Below are 26,610 nucleotides of genomic sequence, written 5' to 3'. Positions count from 1 at the left end.
CCCTGAAAAAGCTTTTCCATGTGAACTACTGAATTCCAATCCGTAGTTTCAGCAAGTGGGGCTGACGTGCAAAAGATCTGATGCTCTCTGCAAATTAGGCTTCCACCACTGACACTAGCTGAGATTCTACTGTTGCTAATATGCATCTTATTGTCACATCTGCAATAGTTCAGTATGCAAGTGCAGAACTTAAAAAGAAATTTCTGGCACATATTCAGCAAATCTAACTTTCTGCTGAGTCACCAAGATAAGGACTTGCACGAGAAGCATGGTAACAAAACCAGAAAAAAAAAAAAAAGAGAGGAGAAATGTTTCAAGAATATGAGATTTCTTCTATTCTGTTTCTAAATTTTATTTGCTGTTATTGCTAGATAATACTATCTTCAAGCTCAATGTCCAGTTAGGCAGGTATAAACACAGAATATTGCAAGTGTTTTACCCAAACAGAATCCAGCACCCGCCTTTAACTTTCCAACTGTTGTATAATGGCTCCCTGTATCAACAGATGGAGACCAAGGGAACAGTGCTCTATTTTAATAGTTGCTCTTGTATTTGTTTCCATTGCTATGAAATTGGCTTTTAATTCACTTTCATTTCCTAAGTTATTTTTCTACCATTCTTTTTGGTACAAATCCCATGTAGTAACCTACATCTGTCTGAAAATAAAAGCCGTCCTTTGATTAGAGCTGGAATGCAGTATCATATACGGTGTATTTGGAAACCTCTGCAGAAAAAACCACGTCTGCTTTAATACATCTAGCTCGAGGCACCGCGGGGTGAGGCAAGGACAACAGAGCAGTGTATTTGAAAAAAAAGGGAAGAAAATGTCCCTGCTTTTCTTGGCTAGCTAATACATAAACTTCAGTGTTATTTACGTGACTTTTATGAGAGTTTGGGATAAAAGTAATTTTATCTCACTGCAAAGATTTATTTGCTGCCCTTCCTGTCTTTTAGGAGACTGTGGAAGTCCACCTGCAAAACAGTGTCTTCCTGGCACCTCTAACAATTAAACAACATGCAAAATTCAGCGGCTAGAATAACTTACTATTAATTAAACAATGATTCGTGATATACATGGAATGGAGATGAATTGTATTTTTCACCAATTCTTTCAATCTTTTAGAGAAATAATAAAAAACCCCTATTTTATGAATTATTTTTCACTATATTCTGGAAAAAACAACAGCATACTGTCCAATTCACTTCCTGAAGCTTCTGTGACACACAACACGAGCTACTTCTTTTTCATGCATTTTTCCTCCAGAATCAGAGAATACAATTGAAAAAAAAAATCTTTCCTATAGTATACACATTTCTATAGCTTTTTGTAAAAAAACCTTCAATTCTCTACTTGCAACACATTAGCAGGATATAAACCATATTTCTGATTTGATTAAAAAATAATATAACCTTTTTTCTTTTTTTTTTTGTAAATAATGAATTTGCACTGCATTTTTCCTTCTATTCTTCCAGATAAATGATCACTAAGGAAATCCTATAGTTAAGGAAAGCCAAAAAGCAAGTACTGGGGCCCCAAGCCCAGTGCTTTGTTCCCCCTCCCTCCTCCCGCCGGCCCCAGATGATTACAACTTCAAATCATTACTGACTTAAAAGCTTTTGTAGAGGTTTTCTTTATGCTTTAGACACCGTGTTATTGTAGCATCTTATCAATGTCACCTTTCCTCTAGTCTCTGGAGAGTTTTGAAAAAATAATTTGTTTGCAATATCTTCTAAAAAAAAAATAAAAATCACAGGTAACCCCCGATACAGAGATATTTTTCTGGAGTTTTTTTTGGGGGGTGCTCACTTTTTTGGGGGGGTTGCAATGTCTATCCTGAGCATACACCAGTGAAATTCGCTATTAGTTAATGTAAGTATTTCTAATAAGCCGGCTATGAAGAGTATGGTTTTATCTTTGGCAACCCCCTGAAAATGTAGAAAGCAAACCTTATGGAAACCATAGGTATCATTTTAATGGAGTAGAAATCAAGAACAAAAAAGTAATATATATGCAGAATATGAGAGGCGGCTTTTGCACCTGGTGCAGCTTCAGTGCCGTTACCCAAGGAATAAAGGTTGCTTTACCTGCAGCCAGTGACACCGCCAAATGTCAATACTCTGTGATACTCAAGTTAGTAAGCTTCCATTTAGCATCTTCAGCGCAAAGTCTAGCGTATCATGACTTTTCTTCTAAATGAATGGTATGGCAGTTGGAAATCTCTGGATCATTTTATAAATATAACTAAATGCTTTCAGTCCTGTTCCTTCACCCTTTTGCAGCAGCAGCACCACTTATTCCCACACAAGGGAGCAGGATATGACGTCAAAAAAACCATCAGTAACTTGAGAGCTAGGCGAAACCAGAGCATTACCTTCTAAAAATCTAAAAGAATTCTAAGAATTCTTCCACTTCCCCAAAATCTAAGGGCATTTTTAAAAATAGATATTTATACTTGTAAACTATTTAGGGGATGAGTGTTCTTCTTATCTCCTGGGTCCATTACAGGGTCAAACACGTAACCGGGGAAGTTCTCAACACCGTAGACTAGGGTTTTCAAAGACATCTGAAGGACAAAGACACAGTTGTCACTGAATTTCAGTTGGATTTGTGACGAAGCCCTCTAGGACCCTCTTGACAGTGAAGTCACAAAAACCAGAAAAGAACAAGTGATTTCAGTAATAAAGATGTATATAAGACATACGACAGCTTTTGTTATTTTACTCATTTTTCCATTAATTCGTTTAGTTTGATGTTCCACTCTGATCCATTTTCCCCCAGACCTACTCACTTGATAAAGTATTTGATTCCATCTGCTGTATAAGCTTCTTCCCATCCATAAGGCAGACCTAAGATGAAATGAAGATATAAGATGTCGCTCAAAGCTTAGGTGACGCAAAAACATAGTTTTGAAATGGTGTAAGCTAGAATGCTGTAATTTCAAACCACGTCGTAAAAAGATTATAAATGAATTCTCGCTAGGTTTGCAATAGATAATATAAACAATACAATTTAATAAATATTTGCTGTGCTACAAAGTTATGAACCATTTGACGATACTTTTATTACTAGCATGTCTTTTATAAAAGCTGAAAGTCTGGTCAAATTAGAGTGTAGCAGTTAACTCTTTTTGAACTTTTTATTGTAATTTACACCTATATGAAGTGCCCAAAAAACGCCCTGCGTCTGTGGTCTGCTGAGGTCCATTTTACTCTGGTTTTACAGCTACCACACACAGATGCTAGTAACGATACGAGGTGGAAGGCTGGGTAGAATTAAATCCTCTGCTGTTTGGTTTATCCCCAACTTTTGTGTTTATACATAATTCTTTGGGAATTCAGACACAAACTTGAAGACACTCAGAGACAGATTCAGAAAACATATGTGCAGATGTTTGTACGTACACTTTTCTACCTAACGATTATTATCTATGTCCACATATCCTGAAAAAGGTTAATTTACTAAATGCATTGCTTAATTTTTTGATTTACAGTAGTGTTTCTGGGAGTTAAAGTATTTAATACTGCAACATTTAGCATAAATTAAAATAAGTAATTCTAAAAGGCTGCCATTTTTACATGCACTAAGAAACTGCTCTCTTTTCCCCTTTTGTAATTATCAGTCATGCTAATCTTCAAAACTCAGTCTTGGATTTTGTTCTTGGTTTGAAAGCCGCATCCATGAGAAAGATGAGTAATACTCTTAGTAGGGTACTACACTATGTCACTTTAAAAATTCATTTTTCATAGGAAACCTTTACCTTTTTTATTACTATTTGTTCAAAACCAAATGTCTGTAGAGTTCGAAAAGTGCGGGAGAAAAAAGCATGAGTCAATGGGCGAAAATAGTCCTCCTGATGTTTGCTTTTGTGATACTCCACTGTAATGTATATAAAGAAAAGTGCAAGGTCCTGAAAAACCTGCCTTTTGTGGAGACTAGAAATACAAATAAAATTAAAATGTGCATGAAAATTGTTCTGGAAGTGCTTTAGCTTGGAAGTCATCTTGAAATGTTAGTGTCTTAGGAGTTAAGCTGTTTTGTTCAAGGCACAGCATATCTCAAAGACCAGCTCATTAGAACCATCTGCGAGCCTGCTCTAGATTTAAAACTTTTATTTGGAAAATGTGCTGGACTGCACGCACCATAGGATCTTTGACAGCCGCTTCATACCGAGGCATGCCCTGAGTGCACACGTACAGTTCTTCTAATTTCTTTCTTAAAAGGCTCATTTTCTTTTCTCCCACCGTCACACCTTTGTCTCTAGTGTGGTCCTTACTTCTTAAAAATCCAGAATGGGGTAACTTCAGTTCTCAAAGATAAACAGAGCTCATTACAGCTCATGACTTGGCACAGTGGAGCAGGTACAGACCACCTGAGAAGTAATTATACCTGTAGGCACCAAGCGAAGAGCAACAAGTAAGCCTACCAGAACCCCGGAACTCAGGAAGGGAACTTGAGAGCTGGTAATTGTAGAACAGCACCACAACTGTTTAGTACAGCTTGAAAAGTAAAAAGCCCATTGGAATTTTTTTTCCCTTTCACTTTTACCCCATATTAGTCACTTATCTCAAGCTTGTTCCCATTTTTAGAACAGATCTATACAATCTGTTCCTCCAAACATGCCACCTACTACCTTTGAGAGAGAATAATCCACAGCCACTTCCCTTTAAATACAAGGTAGTTGCTGCGTAACAGTTTTCAGGCTCTGACTCCATTATGAAGGAAGGAAGAAAAGGATGTTTTAAGTTATAAATATGCTAATATGCTAGACATGATCACCAGTTCTTCCTTCCTCTCTCATAAAAGACGGGACCTTTATTCAACATGGATATTCTCTAATGATTTAAATGGCAATAGGATTCATCCTTCAGTTGCTTCCATCTGCCCTGGCCTTTCCTCATTCCTGCATGTAACATGCATATCCAAAATAAATGACAGCAGATTTGCTCAGTTATGAATAAACCCTCAGCATTTGCTCTGTGCTCACATGGATCCCCTACATCACCTGTTTCATTCATCAGTGATAATTACACTTTTTTCACTAGTAACTTGATTAAAATTATGTCTTTCTTTTTTTTCTTCTAAATGAAGAACGGTACGTAGGTAGCAATGATAACTGGTGCTCTGTATTCTTTTCTTAACCACAAAAGACTATGCTTTTCAAAAACACTGAATACATTTGTCACCTATAAATCAGACTCTGGAGGTATCATCTCCACCGCTTTATTTGCCTTTTTGACTTTATATGCATTAGATTGTATATCCTATCCACTCTTTATACGCCTCAAAGTTCCACCTACATCTGTAGGTTTTTTAATGCCTTTATTTTGAACATTTTTACTCTTTCTCCACTAGTTTTTCACTCCTGTTCCCTCTGCTCCTTTCCTTTGCTGTTAGATTTGTATTTCTATTTCTTGGTATTTCCCACAGTAGCCAGGAGGCTCTCATGTTTTGCATCGTATTTCCCTAGACATCATCTTCACTTCCTTCAAGCCCACTTTCTCCATGAATCATTCATAAGTTGATCTACTTCCTAGTGCTCTATTTTTTCACACCCTCCAGGGTCAGATTTGTTGCCTGTCCTAGGACTTGCTTTGAAAGACTGCTACACTCTCACCTGGAGTAAACAGCAGGTAAAGGAGCTCAAGCAGTCAGAAACATAGTCTGAAAGACACAGGATTTAGCCTATATAAACTCCGGCAGTCTTACATTTCCTACATATTTATTATTTCTTCTGTGAATTGCTACAGTCTTTGATGAAACTTCATAAATAATATATCTTGGCTGCAGTTGTCTGCATATACCATCTTAAAAAGAAAGTATAGTTTTACAATATTTAAAAATAATTTCTTTTCAGCAGAAAATACAGGGCTTCTTGCTATGGAAATATTTGTGATTGTTTACCTTTTCTAAGGTAAAGGTGGAACTGCAAAAGTGATTAAGCATGCAAAATAAACAGAATACAGTCTAAAGCATCCTTTGCCCAAACAGAACAGTCTCCTGAGAGAGTGCATGTTAGCCAAAATACATTATAACCTACTGTTATTTTGTTCTGAGTATATGCATTTAATTAGGTTTAATGCAAAAGAGATTTCTGTAATTCTATGTGAAAAACAACAAACCACTTGCTGTTGTACGTACACGGTAGCGTTGGGGCTGGTCACAGCGCAGCAAAGCAGTATCCCTGGTGACTGCTTGCTCCCCAGCTGCAAGATGCCTGCTGCCATAACCACTGTTGTAAAATTAACATTATATAAAGCAGAAAGGGACTGAAACCCTAGGGCAAACAAAATTTTCTTGATACTTGGTAAAGCGTGGATCTCCTCGACCTTTATCACTTCCTTGGGTTACCAGGACAAAGCAAATGCACCACCACCGCTACTCGGCTGGTTGCACTAAGCAGAAAGATAAGCATCAGCCCAAATTATAAACCTGTATGAAGTGACAGATGTTGAAGATTTTGCCAACTGTTTCCAAGACAGAATGCATACACTGCACATGCAAAAAAGACTGCACTTAGCATGATCAAAGGATGTCCCTCAAGGAAGAAGGGGGAAAATACAAAAATTAGGAAAAAGCCTGATTTTACTGGGCAGTTATCAAACCTAGAAGCTCGGCAGTAATGTAGTTGTTGGGGTTTTTTCCCCCCAATAGGTCAGCTTAAAAATATTAAAGAAAAAGAAACGTGGAGATCAGCAGATGAAAATAAAAGCAGACACCATAGCATGAATATTCAGTTGACTCAAAACTGGCAGCTATTTCCCTAACATCTAAATACTGCAGTCCAAAATGTTTTATTTTTCTTATTTTCTGACAGAATTACTCAAAAGGAAATGAGAGTTTTAGAGACTACGGTAAGAACTGTTCAAAAAGGTACTGTTCAGTAGGAATTTATCTAGATTTGTCCAAAGTGTGACTATTTAGATGCTTCAAGATAAATATGTCCCTTAAGCGCTTTATTTTGCCCTTAAGGCCAGACTTTAAAACCCTGCTTCCATTATACACAGTCACACAAATGTTACTGATGAACTGGAAAAGACTGCGTAGGGATAGCTGCCTACCAGAATGTCACCCTCAAAACTCTTCTGTGAAGCATAAACTCCTTTCCAGCAGTGTTCACAGCTTTGCCATCCACCATAAAAAGGATGTTTCCCTACAATTCGTTTCCTGTAAGGGCTGAACAACCTCGTGGCTGTATCATTAAACCACCTCGTCTGGAATTAATATGAAGCATCAAGCTTAAGGGATGTAATATCTCTCTGGAATTCAAAAGCCACACAGTATAAGTATTCAATTTCACAACAAACATAGTCTTTGACCAACAACAGAAATAAGGATGTCTTTTTTACATAGCCTTTTACCTAGCTTGACTTTCCCACTTATACATATTTTTTTAAGTAAGAGAGCATGAGCTAGCTCAGAGCTACCCTTCATTTACCACCTCATAATTTATTTATATTTAATAGTAGATTCTCAAAAATGATGAAGATTTTTAAAAAATAGGAATTACCTGCTAAAAGTATTTCTAAAATCTAAAAGATTTGCTAAAGGACATTATAAACGGTTTTCTCTGTCACTTGATGAACGAAGTTTTGAATTCTGATCTCTTTTCTGATCCACTAATTCGGCTCTTATCAACACTGAAGCCTTCCTCATGTGGTCTCAACAGAAAATTCATTAGTTAAGATCCCCAGTGCCTTTGGCTCCTCCTCTGAGCTCTCCAGGCAATGCAAAGGGGGTGGAAAGCTGAAGATCTGACTTGTTGGTTCTAAGTTATCTGCTCTTGGACTCCTGAGTCCTACTGGCATATGGGCACATCCCAGGTAGGAGACTGAGGTACCGTATGATGGGAGACGGGCAGAGGAACTCCTCTCGGAGTTATGCAATTTGACACAGATAAAGCAAAAATCTGTGGAGGATCCACATCCAGCCTGGCTTGTCGAGCGTGTTCAGCAGGGTGCAGGCATAAAACGGCCCTTTATTTTGTGAGGCTGGCAATAACATCTATTGTGTTTTACTGCTTATTTGTGATTTAAGTATAAAAACTCAGGTTCAGAAAAACAGCTTTCAGAAGTGAATATGCACTTCTGGCATTTGCTTGTGTACCACTTTATTCTTTAGACCATTTCAAGTGCTCTTCCCACAAACAAATGTGTTTCATTTTATGAATAATACTCTGCTAAGGGGACATTCCATTCCTTTCTTTCACATATCAAATTCCTTTTTAAAGAAGTTGTCCTTTTTCTTTTGTTGTTGGTAATTTAATAAAACAAAGATGGAGCAAGTAGTTTTCAACTGGAGACATCTGGGAAATACTAGCAACTGCAGTTTATGCTAATTTAGAGTATAGTTGGCAGATCGGCTTGTCTCCATTCAGTCTCGTTCCTAGAAACCACGCGTCAGGAAAAGTATTTTTCTTACTTTGGATATTCAGGGTATGATGAAAGATGACTTTGTGTTTTCACATTTCCTATTAATCATAAGATACTGACCCACCTATGTTGGCAAACTCATTAATCTCTTATTAAAACAATTACATCATCTCAAGTTACAATTTAGAATGAGAGTTATAAAATAGTTTGGTTCTCATGCTGAATGTTTATACGATAAACTTTAAGGTTTTTATGATAATTTTAAATTACAAACTGTTATAAATGCTTTTTGTCTACTGTAATACTTGTCTGTGAATAGCTTGGTACAGTTAATTAGAAACAGTATGGATACAACAGAAATTGTAATATCCAAACAATGATCAGTCAACTGACTAATTTCAGAAAATAAGAATGACCTCCAATCAGTACATGTGATCAGACATCATTGTAGACATAATGCTTTCCTACCTAACAAATAAGGAAATCCAAATTTAGAACAAACTCTGCCCAGTGTGTGCACTTAAGTTCTTCAGAAATGCGTGAGAGCTACAGTCAACCGAGCAATGAGGTTGCTGCTGTCTTTAAGATGGATAAAGAATTACCTTCCTGAAACATTACTTTAAAAAATCTACCTTTTCAAAAATCGAATGTTGGAAATATGGCAAAAACCCTAAACTACATATTTTTCAAATGAAGACTAATATTCTCTTTTCAAATAAAGTTTTAAGTACTGCAGGACCCAAGCAATTTAGACTGTTATTAAAAGGAGAAGCAAACAGTCTAGCTGATGCGCATTTTTATCCATGCAGGAGGTTAGTAGTGAAAGTACAACATAAGCACAACACACTTAACAAGGGCAATAAAATCCTTTGTTCTGCTTAGTTGATGGCAATTGAATGCCTACAACCAATTATACAGAAATGGCAGAGGCCATCGGAGCTTGCAGTACCTACTTCACAATAACATTACTATAAAACATTCTGACTTTTAAAGGGAATGGGAAGAGTACAGCAAATTAAGTACTGATCAGCCCGCTTCACCAAATAGAAGCTGTTCTAAGGTACCTGAGAGAAGATGCAGACTTCTGTGAGGACAGGGAAGGTAAATAAGCCACCAGAAACCAACAAAAAAACCCCCAAACCATCGGCTTTTGGATAAATCCTCATTTTAGCCCAGGGGTAAAAGAGAAGATTCATGCCATTGCCTACAGTCGCGGGCTAGGATCTGAGCATCTACACCAACTACTGATGTGGAACTGGGAACGTCTTTCAGCGTACAAAGAGCTGAAGACAAACTGCATGCCTTGAAATGCTGACACGAAAGGAATTCAAAGTACTACTAATGATTTTTGGTTTTGTAATATAATCACCTTTCAGAAAAAAAGGAATTATTTAGCAACTTAAGTTAAAAAACCAAGCTTATTATTGCAGTACACTTATAACATAGTCAATATGCATCACGTTTGGCTTACAGCGCCTTTTCACATACACACATTTGACAGTCAGAGGCCACGATACCATTATGCAGTTTGTCCTTCAACATTTTAACTTTTTTGGTCATGAACGTAATATGTTTGTCAAGTCATTAGGGCCAGGAAAGTGTAAGCCCTCAAAGGGAAGGGATAATGAAAGCAAAGAGGAATTTAAGACTAGCTCGTTCTGACCATACACTGAACTTTGCATAATCTACTGGCTTGTATTATTTGCTTTTAAAAATGCATTTAACATACTGATTACCTGACAATTCTTGTATTTTTCACCTACACTGCTTCTTACTAAAATGCTACCGGCTGCCCAGTGAAAATACGTAAGAACGCAGTGACCAACCCCCTTCACCCCCAAGTTCTTTTGTTTATTGTGGCTGAAGAATCTGTGGATAAGGTGGAAGCAATACAGAAAATCATAGAACTGCAGAATGCAAAAATCTACCTTTTTCACAGAGAAGGCTGCAAAGAAAAAAAAAAAAAGAAAAAAAAAATCACACTAGAGCTCCTTATCCGCTACTGGCTCCCATCTGCTATAGTTTGCCAAATCAAAGATGTTTTATTTTATTTTAATGTTAAAGGCTCCAATGACACGAGCGTCAACTAGTGACACAGCAAGAAAAACAGAGTACCCTCGGACTATATAGCTAGCAGTGCTCCCTGATAAGCTCTTAAAAATGGTATGTTCCCCATTGAATTTTTTTCAGTCTTATCCAGATTTAAAAAAAAAAATTCCTTTCTATGAATTAATTGCAGGCTTTTTTCTACAGTCTTCCAGTGCTGTTAACATGATGCTGTCTATTTGTGATTGGTCAAGAACACATTACTATTATTTCCACTGCTGACTGAATATACTACAATTCACAAATTAATTTTTGAGGAATGTTTGCAGAATTTAATTTGAAATTAATTTTGTTCATAGCTACGAATCTCAAACTGCTGAAAAGAAGATGGGAAACACATTATTTATTACAAAATTAGAGAAATGGTCCATTAACTGGCAAATTCTACACAAAGGCCACGTAGGCTAAAAAAAAAAAGTTAAATTCATAGAAGTAAGTACTCTTTTGAGAACATCCTTGTTCTGAATTGGTAGAATCCACTTCCAGCTGATTAAAAAGAACCTGGAATAACACATTCTTATTCCAGAAATGCCAGCCTCTGCACACAGGGCATTCGCCACCCCCACTAGGTCACTAGGAATAGCCTGGAATACTTGACTGTATGGCCCAGCTCTGAACCATTTATTTTTTCCTCAGTTTCCCTACTCTCTTGCTCCCCTGATTACTCTCTGTTTCGGATTTCATCCGTCTCCTCCTTTCCTTACTGGATCAACTTCTCTTGTCACCATCTATTGTGCTATCCACCCACTTCCATCACTGTCATCTCACATTGCTCACTGACGCATGTGACTGTTAAATATAAGTTTAATTAGAAAGCATTCATTGGTAACAAATTAAAATGACTGTCTAAAATTAGAATTGAGCAGAAATTGTCTGAGATTTAAAAGGCAATAGTATTACATGATATGCCTTTATTGCTAAGTAATATCTTACTTTTTTGCGCTGATGATGAAATTAAACTGCGCAGGGGGCTGGCATGAACCACCTCCAATTGCGAGACACAGAACTACTCTCTGCTGAGCTCATTTCACAGAAAGTACAGACTAAAGTGATACTTTTTCCTTTTGAAGCAAGAATTGTAAAAATACATTAACACAAGATATCCTTTTAGCCTGTTACAAAACCCGCTGCAGCTACACATAAATTAAAGAAGGGTTTTATTTACAGGAATATATGACTTTAAAAGTATTTTAAAAATAACATCAAAAGTTATTAGAAACTAGGATAGATACCTTTCCTTTTTTGCTATAAATCTGAAGAAAAAAAAAATCCACCATGTGCCTAAATTAGCATACATTATTTCACCTTAACTGTAAAAGAGTCAACCATAATACCTGTGGCAATCACTAATGCAAGGCAAAACCTCCACCCTTCACTCCCGGTTAACGACAGATGTCCCTTATGGCACGAGGTAATAGAGCTAGTATGAGATTTATCTACATTTTGCATCTCATTTAGGTCTCCTTCATAAGCACCAAGCAATTATTTTTCCTCTTGCAAATTCTCCTTAAAATACACGTTTAAAAAGCTTCCTATATCATTCTTGGCAATCAACTTTCTCTGTACTTCTTTCCATTTAAATTATCACACTTGTGCACCACACATGTCTAAGTAACTCCGCTAGCCCTCAGCTTCTCACTCCTACCTACTGAAAAAAAGGGAAAAAATGTGCCAAGTGAAGGAACTGACAGAAAAGCGTACCAACCCTCTTCCACAAGATGAGCACTCACAGCTTTAGCACACGCTGACATTCAAAACAAAGGTCTGATCATCCCCCTCCGCCAGCTTTAATCCAGCTCTCTCAGGATGCTCATAGTTGTGTAGCCACAGAAAATTAACCCGGCATTAACTGCACGGAAGTACGCGCAACTCCTGTGGTTCAGCTCCCTGTTGTAACGGTTACTTTATTTTTCAGTACCTGAAGTAATGAGGCAGTCGCTCCCTGAGTGGCGTGCGGGCACACGTACCCACAGCGAGACACGGGGCTGCCCACCTCTGCTGATCAGCAGCCGAACACGCCTGAACTGCGCTCGCAAATCCAACGAGGGACGTCAGCCGGGAGCGAGACACCGACCTGGGACTGAGAGCTCAAGGTCCAGCTCCCGTCTCCTGGGGATTTCCTCTGACTGCGAGCAATCTGCACCTCCACGCTAAAAAATCTGGAAGTTTTTTTCCTCCCCAATACTATAACTAAGGATTAACATACCACAATTCTAAGCATTATGTCAACAGAAATTAATAGAGGGACAATTTAGGAAGCATTTACCACCCAGTAAAATTGTTGATTCTGGGGAGTTTTGACTTCAGTCTCCATAGTTACCAAGGGCTAGTACAACTTGCATGGGAAGAGGCGCAAAGTCAATTAAGTTTTTCATAGTGGGGTCACAGTGTGAACTAAATGAGTCCGTAGACTTTTAAAGGTCTGCTCTTTAATGAAGTCTTCCTTCAGAGATGCTGGAAATTAACCTAACGAGACCACACTAATCTTGTTAGCTCATCTGCATTTTAAGGTATAATATCACTTACTTGTTTTTCATTATTAAAATGTTTTGATTCGAAAGTCAGTACAGACAGTGCCTATTCAAAAGCTGACTCATCTCTTCTCATTAAAGGTAAGTCAATGGAGAGAGAATAAATTGCTTTTCTAGCAGCAACAACAGAGTTCTGAAATCTAGGTCACATCAAAGAACTGTCTTAAATACAGGCTTTAGACAATGAATTGGTTTTTTCCTTGCTGTGAACATTGGGAATAACATACATGTTCAAGCACTGATAAATTAGCTAGCAACTTGTTAATTGATATTTTAAATATTTTTTTATTTGATCAGGCTATAACATTTTTCTGTCCTTATTAGTCTCACCTTTTATCTAGCTTCTCTGCTTGTACATAATTACCAGGTGTAATGTTCTGAATCTCAGACACCAAATTAAACAAGTGGGGTCTAATTTTCAGGTCCCCTAGCAATCCCCACAAGTAAGACCAGTTAGGTGAAAACAATGTCATTGCTCACTCACATTCAACAAAAGGTGGTTTTAGTCCAAGTGAGGAGAGTTCAGGGATAACTCGGGATTTAAAACCCGTTTGTAAACGGACATTTCTTTGAAATGTCATTGAAAGACAGGATTAGAATTTTGTAAGAGCTTGACTAACTGGATCAAATGTTTGAAATAAACAGGGTGTAATTCAATAAAGACAAAAGCAAAGTACTTCCCTAGGTGTGAATAATCAGCTGCACAAAAGCCAGTGGGGTATGTCCAGCCTTTGGCTCAGAAGAAAAGGCTCGGGAAGTACAGGAAATCCCAAACTTCACATGAATCAGAAACATGAAGCGATCAGGGAAAGGCAGCACCACCCGGGGACATAAGAGCTGGTGTGCCATGTATTAAAGCAAACAAACTTATTCCATTTTTGTCTCCCACAGGAAGGTCTCGGCTACAGAACTCAATACAATTTTGATGAATTGGAGAGAACTCAGAGAAATACAATGGAAGACATGCTCTGTAGGGGAAAAATACGCAAGCTGGTATCAGTTTATTTTGGGGAACGGAAAACAGCGGAGACACGATACGGTCTTCAAATATGTTAAAAGCTGCCACAAAGAGGAAAGTAGTAGGGTGTTTTCAATAACTAGAGAGATGAAAAAAAGTAATAATGGACTTCTTAAACTGCAATGAGGAGGATTTAAGCCAAAGTAGAAGCTTTTTAATGGCAAAGATAATTCAGGATGGGAACAGTTAGCCTACAGAAAGCTGTGAAATATGCTAGACAAAGAGCCGTTTGGGTTAACGTAGATATAATTCATGTTGCTGGAGGCAGGTGGATGTACAACGTCATTGCTGGAGAACCTTTCTAGCTGAATCTTTTTGACTCCTTGGTGGCAAAGTACTATCTGAGTGTTAGTTTTCTAAACTTCTGTATAATTTACATTACACGCGGATATTTCTGCTTCCCATTTGCAGGGCATTTTTGTGTCTTGTGTTCACAGGAGTAATATATTATATTACCTACCAAACAGCTCTTTACTCATCTCCTTCCAAGTATTTATTGTAAAACCAAACCAATCCTGCCAAAGAAACAGGCTTTATAGTGGTTATTTTAGGCTTGTCAGATAGCACCTGAACTCACACCCCAATAACAACACTAAACCCAAACGAAAACGGTAACAACAAAAACACAGACAAAGGTGAAACTTTGAGGTTTTTTGCTGTTTACCACCTTTCTAATAAACTATTCAACCTTGATTTGGCTTCACTGACCTTATCTATGTAACATTATAGGCATTGCGTTTAAGTACAGGTATGCACCTAAATATTACTGTTTCAGCAGTGATGATGCTATAGCTCACTGGTCTCAAATTGTTTTGAGTCAGGCATCACCACCCACCATCAAAAATTCTCAGAGATTATCATAATGAATCTTGTAATTGAAAAGAATGTAAAAATGCTAAGTTTATGTAGACAAGCTGTAAATCAGTTACAAGACTTTTGTGGTTCAGTGGCTGTTTACAAACTACAGCTCGGAAACCACAGCTATAATTTTAAATTACTTTGAAATATGTGGATAACCATGCACTAAAAATGTAATTCAGATCAAGTACGCGGCACTGAAATGTAGCATCAAACATACAGTACCAAAATATAGCAATTACAATAAAAAAGGCAAGAAACCAAAATCAGTAAAACTTTTTCAGAAAACTTTAACGGAGCCTGTGCCGGCTGTCGCTATTCTGAAGTCTGTGCTTCCTCATTAGTCATTGCCCTTTTCTAACGACGCCTCTAAGAGGGTAAGAGAGTGTAAAGGTGATACTTGTCACTGTTCCACAGTCCAGGCACCACCCGACATTTTGGTTCAATGAAAATGCACCGCATAAATATAACATACAGTAATGATAAAACAGAAACAAAGTACTTTTATAGATCAGTAATAAAACTGACAGTTTTCAAAGAATGCAGAAGAATATTATCTATATTGCAATAGATTCTAGTAATAATAGGTTACTCTCCAGGAAGAAATATCGATATGACACCTATGCAGAAAAAAATAATCATTTCTTTAACTCAGGAGACTTTTGCTAAATCCTTGCCTTCTTTTTTTCCCTGCCTATGAATGAGCAAGTCAGATGCTTCGTGGCTCAAACTCCTCCTTAAAATGGGGATAATAATTTTAATCAAGGTGTACAAATGATGGAAATAAAGCAGAGCATATTAGATTTACAGACTGAAGAATGGACTTACCTCACAGTTCTAGTGCTCCACTTTAACTTAATATCCATGCACACTCATTTTAATTTAATTTAAATTGGAAATATTTTTTAAAATGTACATTATTACATTTCTCAAGTGGAACGCTTCCGTTCTGTTGCAATGAAACGTTTTAAAATTCTTGGATAGATTTTCCTTTTGGAACTAAAGTTCTTGAACACTGTCAAAATTACAACTCTTCATTCTTATTTACCATGCAGGGAAAAGTGGAAATTCAAATGATTTGAATAAAATTAAAAGTCTTGCTGCATTAAACAGTTATGTAGAATATGCTTTTGAATTCTAGACTGTGTCCTTGTAAAATTGTATTAAATGTGCTTGGATTTTTTTTCCTGAGGATTATAGAAACCATTTTGCCTGTTACGCAACTTTGAATTTTAATTTTTCTGAAAGTACCTAAGTTGTCCACCTTTGGGCTTCTCACTGTGATCTGACTGGCAGCGTATCTAAAGCGTTGCTGATAAGCTATTGATTTTTTTATGAAACATCCTCCATTTCAGAACAAGGCAAAAATTCAACAATATCTATATTACAGGGCAAAATGGATCCGCTGCTCATCTCCTGTGCATTTGATGTCATGTGCTGGAACAATTAAAATTAAGTCAAGGGTTATTTTCAGGTTACATCACTGAAGATGAAGTTTTATTTCATTTCCCAAATTATATTCCTGCTTTGCACTAGCAAAGTTTTCAGATCAGTAAAGAAATGCAGGTACTCTGCAATTTAATAAAAAATAATATTAAAATTTTTTGCTACCTTAAGTTTAATTTTTGGACAAACTATTGGTTTGCGTAGCAGCCACTGTTTCTGCATAGTGTCACTCACTCCCAATGCGTGGTTGATAGCAGGGATCTCCAGTCCGGAGCCCATGTTGAACTGGAAGACAACTGCTCCTTGTGCCTACGAAGTTTTCCATTGAGCAGAGCTGGAAACCAGAAAAGCACTGCCCCACAGAGACTACATCAAACCATGCACTCGGCAGCAGCATGAGCCTCCTGTCTTGCTCTGTCTTGTCTTGCCATATGTTGCCTTTGCAAGACGAGACTGAGCAAAGAAGAAAGTAACTAAATTTCGAATTCAAGACAAACTGGGAGATGCTTCTACTACATAAGGAAGAGGTTTTAAGTCTCCTGTTGCCTTCAGAACGCAGTGGAGGCCAGGAAGATGCGCTACAGGCACACCTGCTCCTGCTCTTGTGTAAGGAAAAATGGATTTTGGAGCATTGTTCTTGGGAAGGTGACAACATTTGGTACAATGCCATGATGCTACATGAAGAATACTGTGCCAATATTCTGTGGCAAAAGACAGCAGTCCCCCTGAGCACAAAATTCTGCCTTATTCTGTAAGTAGAAGGAGCCACTGATGATCGGGTCATATTCCAAAATTACCAATGTGATTTTGGGATTTATCTGTTTTTCTTAAATGCCAACTCAGAAAAGATTCAACAGTAAAAATTTAATTTCATATCTTAATATTATTATTTCCCACAAAAATGAAATTACCATTAAATATTTTTGTTTTGAGAAAAAATTCTTCAACCTTCAGGGACTAGTAAAACTGAAATTTTCCACTGGATAAAGCCACTGATAAATTCTCTTTTGGGAAAACTCACCATTTTTGCTGTTGTTGGAAGTTTCAAAGCAATAATATATTTTAATTTCACCAAATAAGTATTTTCTAATGGAAGTGCTGCGTCAGAAAACATTTCATTCACAAACATAACCACTTTATCATTAAAGCATACAGCACTGATTTTAAGTTTCTTTTGCTAGTCAAAAAAATATTAAAAAGGGGAGCTGTACGGATGCTTTCAGGATATACATTGTATAATTTAATAGTTGTCTTCTATTTCTGATTTCACTAATTCACTGAAATATTTATGGCCTTGCCAGAACAATGAATACACAGAGTTATCTCTTTGGTCATCATTATGCTGCTCCTTCCCAAGCAGCTCTTCCAGTAAGGAAGAAAATGTACATTTCTAGTTTATCCGCTGAAAGAAGGTTAAAGGTATGCTCTCCTCCCAATGCAGAATTGTGCCCACAAAGATGATCTTGCAGGAAATAATTTTCTCTTTCTGATACTAAAAATATAAAAAGACACAGCAGCATTAGCTTCAGCAAATGCTAGCAACCAGACAGTGTTCTTGGGGTCAACAGAGGACTAGGACTCGTATTTTGATATTCAGTCTCTGCAAATGCATCTTTAATATCACTAGCCTAATTAACAAAAGTGAAGATAGCCAGGGAATGCCCACCCACGGTACAATTACATCTGGATTCTGATGTACAGACATAAACCAAAAAGGGCTGGGGGGGGAACACGCTTACATGTCAACTTTTCCAGAACTCTCCTGATGAACTACAGGCAATTATCTGTACAAAACGATAGCACTACCGTGGCTTTAATTTCAAGAACAAAATAGTAATGATGTATATGGCATTAATTCTGTTCTAATAAACACACCAGGACTGCAACAAATAAGTAAAAGGAATATGAATGCTTAACAATAGTAGCTCTTCTCAAAATAGCAAAACTGTTATTTGCGAAGACTCGCTACTCTACCTTATAAGCGTGTTCCGCCCACACTGTCAAAAGAATAGGAAGGGACAACTAACACTGCTGAATATGGAACGGTGTTGGCAATTGACCATAACATAGTTAGAAAAAAACTAAACTGAAGAATGGGATAGATTCCATATTTCAGCTTTCAATGCCCGAGATGTATGACAAGGAAAATGAAGGCAACAGCTGGGCAACCGAAATTCTGCCTGTAGGATCTTCATAAGTAAATGTATAGTGACTACTGTGACCGGCAAGATCAGTACCAGTAAGCTAAGTAGGATTTTTTGGAAGCTTTGTTAATTTGGAGATCGTTTTAGTGAACTTCAGCATGATTGCCATGTGTGACATCCCAGGCTGACAAAAGATTGAAGGAACACGATGGGAAAAAATAGTTCAAGATGCACTGCTTGAGTTCCTGCCGAGCAGGGAAGCAGGCTTCATAGCTCTTAATGGATACTGATGACTGGGATTATACCAACAAGAGCAAGATTGTATTTCTGGATAGAAATTTCAGAGACAGAGCGAGGAAATCAGCAGTCAAAATACTTGAAAGCTGCATTATGCTAGTGCACATTTCAAAATGCCGATTGCCTGCTATTTTATGAGGAGATAAGTATGTTCCAGGGTTAATCAGATTTTCGCCATTACCAGTACCAAGTGTATTTCTCTTCTAATTTTGTAACAGAAAAGAAGAAAATGCTTTCTCAATTCTTTTTAGCTTTATTTGAACCATATGGACTACTAAGCGCAGCCAGCAACTACTTTTAAATGCTGCAGTTCTTGCACTGAGGCATTATTATCCTTTGTATGATGAAAGTAATTTTCTTTATGTCTTCGGGAGATGCGTGTATTCCACAAGGCAGAAAGGCCTCTCAAGACTTACTTTCTAAAAATAGCTCAGAGTCTTTCAAGAAGATGAAGGATGGATCTTTCAAGGGATGAGCTTGATTATTCTGTTTATTACGTTCTCATTTGCATTTCTGGATCTTGAGGATCCCGTAGTAGTAAGCACTGGAAAACGAGTTGTTTTTTTCTTAAACAGAGCCCTCATTTGAAGAATCGCCGAACTGACTTCACATAGCTGTCATTCAACCTACAAAGCTCAAAACTGATCTGCAGCATTATTACAAGGCAATATGTACTTAGAGATTTTCAGGAATACACTGAACTTCTTTAAACTTCTTCCCTCAGGCAAAATGTCATGCTATTATGGAAGAAGAGGACAGTTTGTGTAGCTAATTTATAAATATGTCATTTTGACCTGGTTGTCAAGGATGATCTTTAACAAGAGAAGCAGTTTTCTGTTGGAAGAACACTCCACAACCTTATCTTAATACCTAGACTTCGTTTCACGTCTATCGTAAATGAATCAAAAAGGTATTTTGGTTAGGGCTTCTTTACTTCACGTTGTACAAAATGAAGCAAATAAAGAAAGAGAAGTTCTATTTAGAAGCTAAAATATATCATGCTGGTTGCCCAGCTAAACATTTTTATCCATTTAGCAACCTTCAAAAATATTAACTCCAATTCTCTAAGAATTCATTAACAAATTATTATGTTGTGGACATCTTTCCAGAAAAAAAGGAAAACCTTCAGTCTGCAATATAATGTCTGTTCTACTTTTTTCTTTGATGCATGATATTTATGAAATCCTACATACACAAGAGCCCCCTTTTTGACAGCCCATCTGCAAGAAAACTGAAGATCACATGGGAAATGTTTTGTGAGAATCTGGCACAGAGGACTGCAGACAGAATGCTATTAAATAGTTACTCTGCCTTAACTAAAGCGAGCGAGGTTTCAAGCTTTAATCTCATGCACAAGCTCGTCAGAGCCCAAATCTATCTGTAATACTCTCCAAATCAGAATGAACTCAGAAGGATGACGTTCGATCTTTAAATCCTTCTCTGCAGAGCTATTTTTAACCCTCAGGTTCATAAAAATGGATCCCCGCTGTGGATCCAGAGCTTTCTAACGTGAATCCTACCTATTATGTTTGCCACAGCCACATGTTAGAATTCAGTTGCGTTTAGAACTAAAGGTTTTCCTTGCACGATTTCCTGTGCAGTGTGATAGAAACAACTCAATGCGACAGAACTCTACCACTGTCACTGGTGGAAAGAGAATTATCTCCTCTTCTGGCCACTTTTATTTTCTTCACTTCCACCAGTAACTCTAATTCTAATATTCCGGACAATTCTGAAAAATTTGTTTATCTTCTTGGTTTGTTTTCTTCTCCATAGACTGATTTAATAAATAAGTGTTGCATAAATAATGTCAAATAAAACATTTTTCATATCTTGAAACATTTCCTCAACAAATATATTTATTCAGTCCCTTTCTAAATTAATTGCTAAACAATGTAAAAAGGATATTCAAATCCTTGATACAACGATTATTGTCAACCATAATTCACCAGCTTTCCAAAAACTCCTGTAATGTGTCAGGCCATTTCTGTTTCATTTTTGCAAATCAATCCGTCTAAGCTTGATTAAAACTGTAATTCAACTATAGGTAAATACGATCAAAATACACATTTTTATGATCTGGACCTGGAGTCGTATAAGAAGCCACAATTGTTTCTTAGATTTCCAACTGCATGCAGTTTATTACAGTAACTGCTCATGAACTAGCATTATTTTTACCAATGGGAACAGCTTTCTGTTACTGACCCGAGGATATACATGTATCTCCAAATGAAACTGCAGGCTACGTTCACTCCCTAAAGCAATAAAATCTTCATTAAAACGCTTTGATACACATTCATGTAAATTCAGCAGAATAACATTCCGTAAACAATCTGTTTTGTATTACATGTTTGTATTATGTTAAGAGTATTACAGCCAGGAAATTCTGGTAGTTTTACATGATTCTGGAAATCTTCATATTCCTCATTTTGGCATTAATTTTCTGCTTTATGTTTTCCAGGAAAAAAGTGTAGCCTGGAATAATATTCTAATTATAGTTTGATGAAAGTTCATACTGAGCTGACACTGAACCTGCACTGTCCTCTGGTGCTACGAATGATTTATTTTTCCAGTTCACATCCAATTTTAAGTAAAAATATCTATCTTCTTTGCTAATGAATTGATACCAGATTTAAAAGCTCTGGAGGAATTGTTTCCTCAAGGGCATTTCCTGACCTCAAAAATCACATTTGAGAATCCTTAACAATAATGCTCTGACTTTCTAAGAATTTGCAGAAATCTTCTCTTTCTGATGCATCCTTCACATCTTGGAAGAAGGATCTATATCTGCATGGTTTAAGACACCGAGTTATTAAAGCTTACATTCCAAAGTCCTGTTGATAGACTGCATTCACTGCTTTTGTTTAAAGCCCATCAAGGTCAATGGAAATGAGTTTCAGGTGATGTCTTTTGAGACAAGGAAACCCAAGTCTCTAGAACCCCATGTGATGCTTACTTCTGATGTCCTTCTAATGTTTAGATCAAGATGATCTTGAACTACAGAAAGTCCTTGGTATATTCTTTTTAGAAAAGTGATGAATGCTATTAAAAGAACCAAAATAACATTTTCATATTATACTTCCATTTTTCTTTTTGTGAGGTCTTTGTTAGATAAAAGCCTGTTGATGAACCTGAGAGTAAAGAGACTGTGCAAAAGGCAAGGGAAACAGAAGAATAAAAGTAAAAAGAAAAATTGAATCCACTGAGAGATCTCTAAATAATCTGCTCCATGGCAGCAAATCACTGAAGTCTCCAGTACCATCCATTGGCTTTTCTGCACTCTGTAACAGGTGACTAATTTCAGCGTGCATAGAAATTACCACTTGCCCAATCAACCCTTCTAGAATGGGATGAAATGTATTGTAGGTCTCTGAATTATGAGGTCTTTTCAGAAATCTACCTGCTCCTAGGTGAAACCTCAGAAGAATAAATATTTTCTTGATTTATTAAACCATTGTATTCTTATTATAAGCTAGTAAAAGAGGAACCAAACTCTTCTCTTTGGATTAATATAAACAGAATAAATTTTCAACTGACAATTAACAAAAACCCATACGTGCTATTCAGACATAACATGAAGAAATACCTGATGCATTTATGATCCAGAAATATTCTGTGACTTCATTATAATTCAAGATGCAGTTCGTTATAAAGATTTGATTTACTTTTTTGTTCTTTCTTTACTCTATGTATTTTCCATAGAAGTCTCACTGTTATTTATTCCACAACCTTCAGTAAATTGGAAAATATACCAAATTTACTTAAATAAGTAATTATTATTACTATACCCATTTGACACTGGTAAAATGCATGCAATAAACTATCCTGGGATATCTGCTTAAAGTTAAGGAGGAAATGCACTTAATATTTTAAGGTCATTAATAGGGAAAACCACTTCTAACTCTAGACAGATACGAATTTTTCCTTATTCTGCAGTACTTCCTAGGAAGTACTGACTAAGTCTTAAGCAGACGGAATTAAGGAAGCTCTGTAGTCTTGGAATTAAATGCACTGGAATTGGAATTAAATACACTGAACAAATTCTACTGGGTGAAGAACACAACAGAACAGTGGCCAAATCACCATATGAAAACAGTCATATAATCATAGAATGGTGAGAGTTGGAAGGGACCTTAAACATCACCCAGTTCCACCCCCCTGCCATGGACAGGGACATCTCCCACTAGACCAAGTTACTCAAAGCCCATCCAACCTGCCCAATCCAATTGTAAGGGAAGGTTCTGACGGCGGGTTGGGTAAGTTTAGGTTATGGTGAGGGTTAGGGTTAGAAAAACAAAGGGGATAGCCCTTAGCAGCAGCAGCTCTTTTCCTGCGTTTGTAGGTCTTCTACCATTCTGAAAGACACAGGACTCTGGACCCCTTGGCTATAGCACAGTCCTAACCCAAGCCAAGCAGATCCTCTACTCAGGGTCCTTTTTCCACATTTGGAAAAACAACCCCACATGGTGACTACTGAAACCCACTACTCTCAGTTAGCAAGCAAGATGCTAAAGCCACAACATTTGATGGAAGAAAGGAAGTATTTATGTGGATGTATACATGCCGACGCGCACACAAAGACGCACACGCTCACTCACAATCTACTTCCAAAATGGCACGGACAGACTTGGCAAGGTCTCTGGCTTCTGCTGCAAGAGCTGTTGTGACAGGAGGTCCAATCCTTCCCAACCGTGCAAGAAGTGTTTTAGTAGATAATGCTGTTCTTCTATCACTAAAAGAACAAGAAATAGTAAGTGTTTATTTGTAACATAGAAGAAATGGTTACTTTTAATAAAGCAAACTTGTGTTTCTAGATTGGTTTTGGTCTCATTGTTTGAACAGAAGAGATTCATACTACCAAATTGATGAGTTTGCCTCAGAAGCAGTTCTGTCTGTACAATAAAGGTATTTGGAAAGTTCAATCAACATTCACGTCTCAAAATCTAGTGTCAAAAACTCAGTGGGTGTCAGGAAAATAACTTACTTAAAAGTAATTTTCATATTAGCATTTAAGAAAGGACATTGCTTTAGGGGACCCAATTCTTATCTTCTACGCTGTTACTGAGTCAGTTTGTCACTTTAGCTTTGTGTTTTATACTTTAATCCATTTATTAACATAAAGTCTACGAACTTCATAAAATATGCAACATCACTCTTGTGCAGCGCCAATGGAAACTGCACTTAATTGATTAGAATTGGCATATGAGAACACAGACATCTACAATATAATAGTTGATTTGATCCTGCAGATTTTTTTTTTAAATAAAGTTCCAGGTAACTTCACTTAAATAGATTTGATTTCCTTGAGAGCTTTACTGACATGGCAGAACAGAAACCAAACAACTTTACTGTTAACGTAAATATTAATGGCACACTGTCTGGGATATATAGGCACAATCATGCTGATATTCTGAAGGACCAAAGGCTGCTCTAAAACTTGTTGAATATTCCTAGGTACCTTTTTAAACAAGAAAAGTAATAAAACTTAAACGGATATACATGTTATCAATTTATTTATAGGCCACAGGATTAATGATGATTCAGAACTACTTGGGCAAATCTAAAAAAAAAAAAAAATAAAAAAAATTATAACCCACATTTAAGGTTCCTTGCAATTTTAATTAATCCTTAGCACATCATAATTACTTTATGGAAACATCCAGACAACCATAGCTATGTAATTACTAACTGTTTTAATTTAATTCCGAGGTTTTTAATGAAGATGAATCCTGAAAGCCTAATTTATAATTCATGCCATTCCCCCTCCTCCAGTAAAATGACACTCAGAAACATATTGCAAAAAATATAGGAAAAATAGCTACAAGACAGTTTTTGGAGACTTTGAAACAATAGAAGAGTTTTTCAATATTAATATTGCCATTTAAATATTAATAACTATGCCATTGCATTACCTTAAAACTGTTGAGGAAGTAGAGTTATCCGAGAGTATTTCATGCACAACCTGTTGGCCGTAGTCAAGAAGTTAACAGTTGATAAATCAACACAGTCAAAACGTTAATACCTTATAATTCAATGTTCCATTTGGGTGTGAGGAATTTGATCTGTAATTAAAGAGTCTAGTTTCTCCCAGCTAGAAGTGTAAAAGTAAAAATCAAAATATTACAGCCCCTTCAAATTACATAAGTATAATAAATCACTTTTTTTGTTTCATAACATTTCAAAATATTATCAGATATTGCATTTTCTGCCTTTTTCCTCTGGGGAATTTCACAGAAATTGACATGAGTTAGTGAAAAATTATGTGAAAAAAAGTATCATCTGATCCGTTTCATTTGTTTAGTGTATAGCAAAACATAAAAATTAAGTAAATTCCTACATGGATCTGTACACTTATACACCATCTTTAGAATCGAAAGGCAAATTTACCTCTACAAATTGCAGCAATTTTTCAGTAGCCACCTCAAAGGTCTTCCTAGCTGATTCTGATTTCCGCAGCTGGCAGTCAAGCACTGTCACTCTCTTTCTCAAGTCTTGGATGTTATCCTGGGCAAGACATTTTAAGGTTTTTATTCTAATAATTTCCTCCAATGGCTCACACAGATACATGGTGTGAATTGCAATAGATGTCTGATATGTTTAAGATACATTCTTTTCTACATCTCTGAAAAACGTAGCTGCTCCTGATGCAGATATGCCTGATCTGCTGGTAAATCAGCTCCCAAACTGCAACAGATTTTGGCAAATGATATAAAGGTAAATTGAAACTGGCAGCTAACAACACTGCTAGGGCTAAAATTTAAGAAAGTTTAAACTGATTCATGAATGGGTCAAAAGTACCAACCTGATGGTGACTGCATCTCTCAGCAGGGTGGCATAAATAGCCAGTATGTGAACAAATGCAATCCACTAGTTTGCATCTGTACAGCCTTTGGCCAACACAGCAATTATGGCATATCTTGGAGAAAATTACCCCCCAGGGTTTCTCTGCATGCACTTGTATAACGTATTGATCGGTGTTATGCATTCCTCTGTACTTCAGCTATACAGAATGTGAGTCCGATTAGATCAAGTTCTGGAGGCCCCAGGTTTCAGCTTGAGTCCCTGAGTTCGTGTGAGAGCAAAGTCTTCACACGTATATGGGCATGTTTGTTTAGTTAAGCTGTTTGCTGAACAGAAGATCTAGACCAAAATACTCTCCAAAATTAAGAAAATATCACTATCATTAAAAATAAACTTTTACATCACTGTAGGTGATCTCCTACTATAAAACCCGTATAAAAACCCACCAAAACCCAGTTATTATCTCGAAGCAAATGAGCATGCACATTTGTTTGTATACATCGTACAAAGCAGCAGAATCGCGATCACTCTGAATGTCAAACAGTGTTGATTAAAACACCTTTCTTTGGTAATCTCACTATCCACTACTGGCGAAGGAGCTGGCAAGCCCTCAGAGGGACCTCACTCTCTTATATTAAAAAGAGTATGCTAGAGTTGGTACCTACTTGATATTGATTTTCTTTTGAGTAAGAAACACAGAGAATCAAGTCTCAACTCAGATTTTCAAGTGCTCTCAGAATTTCAGGAATTCAAGCTAGCACCTCAGAAACAAAACTCTAAGAAAGCAACCCACACGCTCTGAGTTTCTTAAGATTTTGATATTTATTCAAGTCCTAGAAAACAAACTATGCTTCAAAGATACCTGCCATAAACGATGGGGGATCTCACCCAGATGTTCAGAAAGAAGAACTTCTAGGGTGTGATTCATCTCATCACACACACTCACAATTAGACAAGAGGAATTCCTCCCTGCGAGCTACAAGTACTTGCTATGTCACTTCTTTGCAAACTTGTGTATCATAGAGCTCGGTTTTACCTT

At 37.0% G+C, this 26,610-nt stretch overlaps 1 protein-coding gene across 8 annotated transcripts in view; it reads right to left on the bottom strand.

Annotated features, from left to right (window-relative positions):
* The window catches only part of STXBP4 (syntaxin binding protein 4), a 77,295-nt gene that overhangs the window by 16,347 nt on the left and 34,338 nt on the right, over positions 1-26,610 (bottom strand). For 7 of the 8 annotated variants that reach the window (XM_054221665.1, XM_054221663.1, XM_054221662.1 and 4 more), the window contains 4 exons: positions 25,158-25,274; positions 24,683-24,732; positions 23,369-23,502; positions 2,790-2,847 (listed from right to left, as the gene is read on the bottom strand). In XM_054221665.1, the coding sequence (XP_054077640.1) occupies positions 2,790-2,847; positions 23,369-23,502; positions 24,683-24,732; positions 25,158-25,274 (359 nt within the window). The remainder of the gene's footprint in view (positions 1-2,789; positions 2,848-23,368; positions 23,503-24,682; positions 24,733-25,157; positions 25,275-26,610) is intronic. The other variant, XM_054221666.1, reaches the window with a different exon arrangement.

This window comes from Rissa tridactyla, chromosome 15 (genome assembly GCF_028500815.1).
Source record: "Rissa tridactyla isolate bRisTri1 chromosome 15, bRisTri1.patW.cur.20221130, whole genome shotgun sequence".
Lineage (NCBI taxonomy): Eukaryota > Metazoa > Chordata > Aves > Charadriiformes > Laridae > Rissa > Rissa tridactyla.
The sequence above is the reverse complement of the archived record's forward strand: the minus strand, read 5'-3'. Positions and strand labels throughout refer to the sequence as shown.